Source organism: Pterocles gutturalis, unplaced genomic scaffold, assembly GCF_000699245.1.
Source record: "Pterocles gutturalis isolate BGI_N339 unplaced genomic scaffold, ASM69924v1 scaffold11858, whole genome shotgun sequence".
NCBI classification, from domain to species: Eukaryota; Metazoa; Chordata; class Aves; order Pterocliformes; family Pteroclidae; genus Pterocles; species Pterocles gutturalis.
In genome coordinates, this window is record NW_010123198.1 from 54,132 (window position 1) to 64,046 (window position 9,915).

At 54.3% G+C, this 9,915-nt stretch overlaps 1 protein-coding gene across 1 annotated transcript in view; it reads left to right on the plus strand.

Annotated features, from left to right (window-relative positions):
- PKD1 (polycystic kidney disease 1 (autosomal dominant)) overlaps positions 1–9,915 on the plus strand; it is a gene marked incomplete at both ends in the record, with an annotated part of 46,458 nt that overhangs the window by 16,978 nt on the left and 19,565 nt on the right. Inside the window, 6 exon segments of the mRNA XM_010077816.1 lie at positions 135–2,475; positions 2,477–3,746; positions 4,466–4,612; positions 6,897–7,040; positions 7,836–8,115; positions 9,794–9,912. Coding sequence (XP_010076118.1) covers positions 135–2,475; positions 2,477–3,746; positions 4,466–4,612; positions 6,897–7,040; positions 7,836–8,115; positions 9,794–9,912 — 4,301 coding nt within the window.

Here is a 9,915-nt window from a genome sequence, read left to right on the forward strand (position 1 = left end):
GGGCGTGCGCAGTGCTGGAGCAGAGCGTCTCCCTGCCGTCCCCCACCACGGTCCCCACACTGCTGCAGCACCGAGCCACCTGCTGCACCAGCGTGTCCTCACACCTGGTCTTTTTCTGCTCTCTTCCAACGCAGGAGAATATGCCCTGGTGGTTCTTGTGTCAAACCAGTTTGAGAACCTCACCCACCTGGCCCCAGTTCACGTCCACAGTTACCTGACTGATGTGAAGATGGAAGCAGAGGAGGATGTTCTCGTTGTGAACCGGTCGGTCACCTTCAGCGCCAGTCCACTGCCGTCTCCTTACGGCGTCATGTACACCTGGGACTTTGGGGACGGGTCCTCGCTGGTCACAGGGAGCCAGCCCACAGTGACATACAGCTACCCCCAGAGAGGGGTGTACAACGTCACCGTGACAGCCAACAACACCATAAGCAGCATGGAGACAGTTGAGTGCTACCAAGTGTTTGAAGAGATAACCGGGCTCCACGTTTCGGCGGATGAGGCAGCAGAACTGGGAGCGTCCGTGACCCTTAATGCTTCCGTGCAGACGGGGGACAGCATCACCTGGATATTCAACATGGGGGACGGGACGGTGCTGAGGAGTCGGGTGCCAGCGGTGGAACATGTGTACGTAAAGGACATCAACTGCACTGTGAATGTGACAGCTGTGAATCCTGTGAACTCTGTCTCCCAAACTGTGCCCGTTCGGATATTTGTCCTGGAAGTACTCAAAATAGAGCCCAGTTCTTGCATCCTGGAGCACCCGGATGTGCAGCTCACGGCGTACGTGACGGGCAATCCTGACGAATACATCTTTGACTGGACGTTTGGAGACGGCTCGTCCAATGTCACAATCAGCGGGGACCCTGCGGTGATGCACAACTTCACCCGCAGTGGGACGTTCCCCCTCTCCCTGACTCTCTCCAGCAGGTTTAACAAGGCTCACTATTTCACCAGCGTCTGCGTGGAGCCAGAGATAGTCAATGTCACCCTTCTCCCTTCCAAGCAGTTTGTCAGGCTTGGTGAAGAGAGCAGCTTCCAGGTCAGTGCCGTGCCGCTCTACCAGTACCGCTACCGCTGGGATTTTGGGAACAACGAGTCCGCTAGATCGAGCGGGACTGAAGTGTCCTACACCTACAAGAACACAGGGGTCTTCCTGGTCACGGTGACCGTCTCCAACAATGTCTCTTTCAACAATGACACGGCGTTTGTGGAAGTCCAGGAGCCAGTTGGGGTAGCAAAGATTGAATATAACGGGACAAGTGTTCTGGAGCTGAACCAGATCTACCTGTTCTCTGCCAGCATGAACGGAACCAAAGTGAGTTACTGTTGGGACTTTGGAGATGGCACCACCCAGCCCGGGCAGGTCGCTACCCACTCCTACAACAGCACGGGCCATTACGCTGTTAGTGTGACGGGCCGGAATGATGTGAGCTTTAATGAGACCATCATCGATGTCACCGTGAAGCGTCGGCTCCAAGGGCTGACCATCAATGCCAGCAGGACGGTGGTGCCTTTAAATGGTTCGGTGAGCTTTGTAGCCACACTTGCAGCTGGCACTGCCATCCGCTACTCGTGGATCCTGTGTGATCGATGCACTCCTATCCAAGGCTCCTCCACAATTTCCTACACTTTCCGGTCTGTGGGCACATTCAATGTCATTGTGACAGCAGAGAACACCATCAGCTCGTTGCAGGACAGCATCTACGTCTATGTCCTGGAGCAGATCGAAGGGCTGCAGGTGGCTAGCAGTGACCTGGTGGAGGACGTCTACTTCCCAACTAACAAAACACTCCATTTGCACGCAGTGGTGAGAGAGGGAACCAACATCTCCTACAGCTGGGTAGCCCAAAGGGATGGGAATGCTGTGCAGACCTTTACTGGGAAAACCTTCTCCTTGAGCATCCTAGAAGCTGGAAACTACACTGTCTATCTGAAAGCCACTAATATGCTGGGATGCGCAACTGCTAACAGGACCGTGGAGTTCATTGAAAGCATTGGTCTTCTAAAGCCTTATGCCTTCCCCAACCCAGTTGCTATTAACGCCTCTGTTAACATCAGTACCACCGTAACCAGCGGCACTGGCATCACCTATGTTTGGTACCTAGAGGATGGCTTCTCTCCTGTTACCTCTGAACCCTTTATTATACACTCCTTCCAAAGCCCTGGAGTGACAGAGGTCATCGTCGGAGCAGAAAACAAACTGGATTCAACCAACGCAACGATTTATATCTGTGTAGAGGAGGTCATCGAGGGGCTGAGTATAGGGACTGCAGAGCTGGACTGTAGGTACGTCTCATCAGGCTCCACGGTGGTCTTCGAGGGCGAGCTGCAGAAAGGGACTGAAGTGACATGGCTTTGGGAGGTGCCAAATGGCACCTTGACTGGCCAGTCCGTGGCAGTCACCTTCCCCACGGCAGGGTTGTATACAGTCTATCTGAATGCGTCAAATGACATCAGCTGGGCTCTGGCCATCGGTGCTGGACAGGATTCAAGGGCTGGAAGTTCTTGCCAGCAAGAAGGTGGTGGAGCCAGGGGAACAGGTCACCTTTGTGATCAGGATGTTATCGGGTACCTCTGTGAGTTACTTGGTGAGCATCAGTGGGGACTACTCTGTGGTGCTCAACGGGTCCAAGTACACGCACGAGTTCACCAAGAGCGGCGATTATTTGGTGACTGTGACAGTGCAGAACCAAATCAGCATCGCACACGCCCAGGTGCTCATCTCTGTCCTGGAGGCCGTCCGCGATGTCAGGCTCCTGAACTGCTGCGAGGAAGGCATACCCACGGGCACGGAGAAGAGCTTCAGCGCCCAGGTGGGGAGCGGCTCCCGTGTGTCATTCTCCTGGCAGTTCTCCCTGTGGAAAGAGCGAGGGCGATCCGTGGTCACTATGACAGGAGAGAGCGTTTCCTACACTCCAGAAGCTGCAGGGCTGCTCGAGATTCACCTCAATGCCTTCAATGACTTGGGAGGTGTCAATATCACCAGAACCATCCAGGTCCAAGACCCCATAGTCCACGTCTCCCTCACTGCCTCCAACGCCTTTGTCAACAGGACAGCGCTCTTTGAAGCAGTGGTGGTGCCCAGCAGCAGGAGCGTTGAGTTCCTGTGGACCTTTGGGGATGGCTCTTCCACTCAACTGACCAGGGTCGCAGTGGCCAACTATTCTTACCTGAGCCCTGGGGATTACCTGGTGGAGGTGAACGCCACCAACCTCATCAGCTTCTTCATAGCCCACCTCACTGTCACCGTCAAAGTCCTGGAGTGCGAGGAGCCGGAGGTGGAGTTAGCCTTGCCCCCTCAAGTCGTCATGAAGCGATCCCAGAGGAACTACCTAGAGGCACAGATTGACCTCCGAGGGTGCATCAAGTACCAGACGGAGCACCTGTGGGAGATCTACCGGGCACCCAGCTGCACGAACCTGGATGACTCCAGCAGGATCCGTCTGCCGAACGTTGATGTGAACAGGCCCCAGTTAGTTATTCCGAAGCTTGCCCTGGAGGTTGGGAACTATTGCTTCATCTTTATTGTCTCCTTTGGAGACACCCCACTGTCCAAAAGCATCTTTGCCAATGTCACTGTGATACCAAGTAAGCTGGTCCCCATCATTGATGGGGGGTCGTACCGTGTATGGTCCAACACTCAGGACTTAATCTTGGACGGGGAGAAGTCCTATGACCCAAACCTGGATGATGGTGAACAGACTCCGTTGTTGTACAGTTGGTCTTGTACATCCTCCTCCAAGGTAAGAGCAGCTTTCCACAGCTAGAGAGGTCATTGGGGAGCTCCAGCTGCTTGTCAGCTCCATTACAAACGTGTGTCTGGGTTGACATGGCGTTGGGGGAAGCTTTTGTGAGCATCTTTAACAAAGCTGCTCCGGAAGGAGGGTTGCAAAGGTTCTAATTTCCGCAGGGGCCAAAGTTAGACTTTGGGGGAGTCAAGTGACCACAAGTCATGGTCACTGTGGTCACACACAGGTCACTGACCCTACAGCAATAGACGGGCAAAGGGGAGCTGCCCTTCAGATTCTTAGGGGAGATCCACCTCAGGAGCGTTTTTTGATGACTGTGGGATTCTTTTGCTTGTAAAAGTCATTGTTTTCTGTCTTACCTCAGAACAGAAGGGTGCAGAGTGTGTGTGGATTTGACTTTGGTCTGGTGGGAGCTTTTTGTGGTGGTTGGCAATGTTTATAAGCTATTTAGTGAAGAATTAATTGCTACAAAATAAGGATGTGAAGCTCTGATGAAATACAGGAGTATTCCAAGTACTGTGTACTAACCTGAGGAACAGGATAATGGGCTTGATTGTCCCCACACTGCCCTGCTTCTGCCACCCCAGCGGTGGCCTTGCACGGTAGCATCTGTGCCAGTGGCTCTGTGTGGACCTGAATGTTGTGGCTGTGGACTGACCCGACGTACACCCGTACCAAGGAGGGTTTGAAAGTTCTTTTCTCCTTGCAAGCAGAGCTCGGCTGCAGGGTGCTCTCTGAATTTCAGTGCCAAGGAAGGAATTGTCACAATTTCCAAAGCTGTATTAGAAGCAGATGTGGAGTATACGTTCGACCTCACCGTCAGGAAGGAGGGTATGAGCCCGGAGGCAACAAACCAAACCGTACGTACCGCTGCCAACTGTCGCGTTCTGTCCTTGCGTGCCTGTTGCTGGACTCAGCCAAGCTGGGAGCCTGTGGCCCTTTTCGTGAGGAAGTTTCTAGAGGAGAGCGCTGCTGGCTCAGACTGTGCCCGGCCGCGGTGACTCCCTGGCCCCGTGGAGCCGGTGCCGGTTCACCGGGGGTGCGGAGGTACCAGCGCCCGCACCAGCCAGGGAGAGCCAGGGAGGCAGATTCTAGGGCATCACTGGGGCTCCGTAACCGATCTCATCCAGGCCACTGGCAGGAGCAGACGCTGGTGTTCCCGTGCTGAATTCATCTTACGTTACCTTGGGCAGCACTTTTGGCTTGTCCTGCCAAATCCTTTTAGCTTCTTCCTTCCTTTAGACCTTGCGTTAGCCCCTCTCTGTGCAGAGGCTGCGGTAGTGACCCAGCCCTGGACGGTTCTGGCCGCCGTTCCTGGCACTGAGGGTCTGCAGCAGCGGATCTGCCGGAGGGGGACAGCAGCGGAGCCCGTGGTCGGCGGCTCTGCCACCGCTGGGTGCAGTCCTGGGCTCTTCCCGTGTCACAGCACCGGGCTCTCCCATGATTTTTGCCCAGAGAGTGCTTCCTAAGAGCTGGTTCTTAGTTTTACTGTCAACAGTTCCTCTCCTCTCTGTTTCTGACTTTTTTTAAGGGAGGATTTGTTTAAATGCATGTTGTTTATGTCAAGCTAAGCCTAATGCTGAACGCATCTGCAGTCCGACAGCAGTTATGGTTTATGTCAGAAACATTCATCGTGGTGCGTTTGGCAATTAGAGATATAGTTAGTCTGAAAGTGGAAACTCTTACTGCCTGGGTTTTAAACCAAAGCTGGAGGATAAAAAGAAAAAAATTAAATTGATAGTCTTTCAAGGACATTCCGTACTATCTGGTTTCCATGCGTGAGTGCAAAACAATGATTCCAGTGTCGCAGGAAATTTGCAAATACTGTAGGAATGAATGAAGCTTCAACGCGCTCTGGCTTAGTGCTGTGGAATATTAATCCCCTTTTAAAAGTCTGCCATATTAAACAATGTCTTCATCACTATCTTTCTTTGAATTCAGAGTATTCCTTATGCCAGGGCAGAGGGCTCTGTCGAATGCTGGACAGCCCTGTTTCCTAGGGATTAAAGGAATTTAAGACGAAGTACAGGGGTCAGAGCTCAATAGCTGTTGTGTCTGAGCCACCGGTGCTTCCAAACCTCTCCTCTGGCCGAGTGCCTTGCCAGGGAGGTGTGGTAGACGTCTTGGGATGTGCAGCTTAGGTCCGGGCTAAAAGCCTGGAACGACGTGGGAAAGGTGGTTCTTCGGCTGCAGAGCGAAATGCACCTGATGCCCGGCAGGAGCGGTGTTCTCCGGCTGTTCTCATCACGGTTCCTGTCTCTCGGGGACATCGGCAGTGTCAGGAGTGGTGGGTGTCCTGCACAGGCAGTGCTCTCCAGAGCCCCGGAGCCAGGTCCTGGAGCATGGCGCGTGGTCCTGGTCCGGGCTCCGTGGATCAGAGCAGGGATGGGGGAGGCAGCGGGACCGTGCCCTGGCTTTGCCCAGGACAGCACATCCTCAGCGGACCCAGGCTCCCTGCTCTGCCCTGAGCCCTCTGTGAGCCATCTTCCACGGCGAGGACAGGGACAGACTCCCGTGTCCCGGCAGATCTGCTGTGACCCCGCCGGGTCGGGCGCTGCAGGGACAGAGCCAAGGGTTTGGCCCACAGAAGACAAAGGAGAGCTGCCACTGCTGCTCGGGGCAGGTGCTCCCCAGATGTTTGGTCTGGGCTGTGATGGAGGCTTTCCCCCTCCCAGACAGACTGTTCCTCTTTCGAACTCTCTCACGGATCCCGTGTTTGCAGGGCTGTCCTGAGATGGTCGGTACAGCGAAGTGTTCCAGGTAGCATCATCCCCACCCGGCAGCACGAGCAGGACTTGCTGGGATTTCAGCGCAGGGAGCCAGAGGGACATTTCAGAAATTATTTATATTGTTGAAAAGTGTAAATATGTAAATCCAGAATTACCTAGACTGGCCCAGCTTGGCATTGGGTGGCTCTTGAAATTCCATGGCAGAAGAGCTCGCCCTGGGCAGTGTAAGGAAAGTGATGCAGCTGAAGCCTGACCTGAAACCCTTTGGAAATCCCCTCCTGCTGTTCCCTTAGCGCAGACTGGGCTGCTGCAGAGCGACTCCTCCTTGCAGAACTGGCTGCTGGGATGTCTGCTTACCTGTTAGATGTCTGTATTTTTGTCTCAGGTCTTCTGATGGAGCCTCTTGTTTCCCCAGGTGTTCATCAAGAGAGGGGGAGTCCCCATCGTGTCCCTGGAGTGCGTTTCGTGCAAGGCTCAGTCTGTCTATGAAGTCAGCAAGAGCTCCTACGTCTACCTGGAGGGGACCTGCCAGAACTGTCACAACGACTCCAAGCTTGGGGTAAAGTCATCAGGAGCGCTTGCTCTTTGCTTCACCTTTGGGGGATTTCAGGGAGAAGGGGAGAGTCAGAGAGGACAGGGGGGAAGGAGCTTCAGTCCTGGACCTAAAGTGCTGCAGAGACAAGGAGGGGAAGCCATCTCTGACCGTAAATGCGGTGACAGGCTGCTGACTGGCATTTTGCCCGTGATTCTGGTGGTTCAAGCAGAGGTTGGTCAGTCTCTTCTGATCCCCTGAGTCCCTCCTGCCCTCCTCAGATTCCACCACGCAGCATCTCTGCAGCCTGTTGGATGCAGCAGGTCTCAGCAGTGAAGCCCCGTTGGGAGAGTCTGTGTTGCTCCCAGCAAGCCCAGCCTGTCCTTGCATGGCATTTTCTGGCTGGCTAGCTCACCGTTCCTCTCGTTATCACAATTGTACGTTTGTGCTATTAACAGTAACCATCCAGGACACGTTCGGCTTGAAGCGTATAAAACACGGTATCCCATGGAGACTCCACCAGTACTTAATTTATTTCCTGTGTTTTGTGCTCTGTGCTATGAAATATTCTGTCGGAGGGTGATGTCATCCCAGAGACTAAAGTAGATCTCACAGTGGAAATATTCCCACCAGACGTTTTGGAAAGGTTCCAGTTCTTGTTGCTGTAGCACACAAGACTAAAGCTGAATTATCAACTGCAAATTTGGCCGACGCTCCCGCTAGAAATCTGTTACTTTTTATAAAAGACTCAATCTGAAAACATTTTAAGGACATCAGCTTTAAACAAAACTTCTCCTGTCTTTCCCCTCTTCATCTCTATAGAGATGGGCAGCACACAGCTTTAAAAACAAGTCTCTCGTCCTGGACAAAAAGACTACCTCCACTGGTGACACGGGAATGAACCTGGTGCTGAGGCAAGGGGCGCTGAAGGATGGCGAGGGGTACACCTTCACCCTCCACATCACAGACCTCACGACGGGGGAGGAGGGATTCGCCTCCATCGATCTGCTCCCCAACCAGCCGCCCGTCGGAGGGTCCTGCCGGCTGTCTCCCAAAGGACCCCTCAGGGCTCTGATGGCAAAGGTGCACTTTGAGTGTGCAGGTGAGGACGGACAGACAGACAGCGTGCCCAGCCCTCGCTGCTCCTCGTGGGCAGAGGTTTCTCCTGCCAAGGTGTTACCAGCTGCCCTGCTTCCCCCAGATGTTTTCTTCACCCGGAGCTCCTACCCCAGGGCACTGATGGCCAGGGCTGAGTTCAGAAGTGGATTTCTCCATTTCTGATCCCCACTGCTTGGGCCATGAGCAGCTTTGTGTGCCCAGGTTATGGAGCTCTAACACCCATGGTAGCAGGCAGGCACTGTGTAAAATCCTAATTCAGGATGGTGATAAATGGTGAGATCCGGGCCAGGCCAGTACTTGTGGAAGAAACTGGTATTTCAGTGCAGGAAAAAGAAGATGGGTGCCCAAAACTGAGTCACATCTTTGTGGGAAGGGTCAAAAGACACAGCCCTGTGGCCTCCTCTGCCATGTGGGCTGGCCGTTCCCATCAGCACTTACCTTCTCAACCAGCTGCAGAGCCAGCAGCAGCCAGGCCAGCTTTGGAAAAGTGGCCTGGCTGACGTCCTGTAGCCTGGGGCCAAGGACTAAGTGCCTCTGAAAACCATATTTCCCCAAATGATTAGTGTTAGAGATTAGTGCTGTCTGTGCACAAATGCTGGGAAGCCACGCTGCGGAGATGATGAATTCTGCTGGGTCGGGGGGGGCTGGTCACCAAAGCCCAGCTTGAGCTGGGGGAGAAGCAGAAGCGTCTTCAGCATGATATGGTTGTAACTTTGGCGTGTTTTGAGCTCCCCAGAATAGTTACGAAATCCATACCTCTGTGGAGCAGTGGGAATTTTAGCTCTTGGTGGTTGTTTTTAAGCTGCAGTGAATCGCCCAGGATCCGGAGCCACTGGTCCATGTCCAGCGCAGCAAGCCCGGGCAGAGCCAGCACCTTCCCAGTGCTCCCTGCCAGATGCACGGGGAATTTCCCAACCGCCCTGCTCCCACAGCACTCGCTGTAATTCCTGGGAGCTCCAAGGAAACCTTTTGTGCAGGTTTTATCCTAGACTCCGTTGTTCCTGAGATGCTGAACTGCCTGGGGGCTGCGCTGAGCCTCTGTCTAACGTCAGGCTGTGCAGGGCTTGTACAGCAGCCTTGGGTCAGTGCTGTTCCCGGCCCCAGCAGAGTTATTCCCGTTTTTATTTTGCTCATGAACTCTTCACAAATCCCTTTAAACTTTACAGGACCCAAACACCTAGGCAGAAACCCCTGAACATCAAAAAAAAAATTCAGAAAGGCTCAGAGCTTCACATTGCAGAGCCTGAAGACATCCCTCCAGCCCAGCGCAGCCCTCAGGCTGTCCTCATGGTGGGGACAAGCTGTCCCTCTGCCAGCGCTGGGTGACCCCGCTGGGGACAGCAGCAGGGGGAGATGCTGAAGGGCTGGGCAGGGTGGGACGGCAGAAACCCCTGAACATCAAAAAAAAAATTCAGAAAGGCTCAGAGCTTCACATTGCAGAGCCTGAAGACATCCCTCCAGCCCAGCGCAGCCCTCAGGCTGTCCTCATGGTGGGGACAAGCTGTCCCTCTGCCAGCGCTGGGTGACCCCGCTGGGGACAGCAGCAGGGGGAGATGCTGAAGGGCTGGGCAGGGTGGGACACACCAAGTGCTTTGGGATGGTGGCTGCAGCCCCCCTGCTGTCCTTGTCCCCGTCAGCCCCCCCCGGGGTTTGTTTTGCAGGCTGGCGAGACACCGAGGACGCGGAGGGGCCACTGGTGTACATCCTCCTGGCGTCTCGCCGCAGGGCCGGGCACTACGACGAGTTCTGCGTGTACAAGGGCAGCCGTGCCGAGCACAGGGCC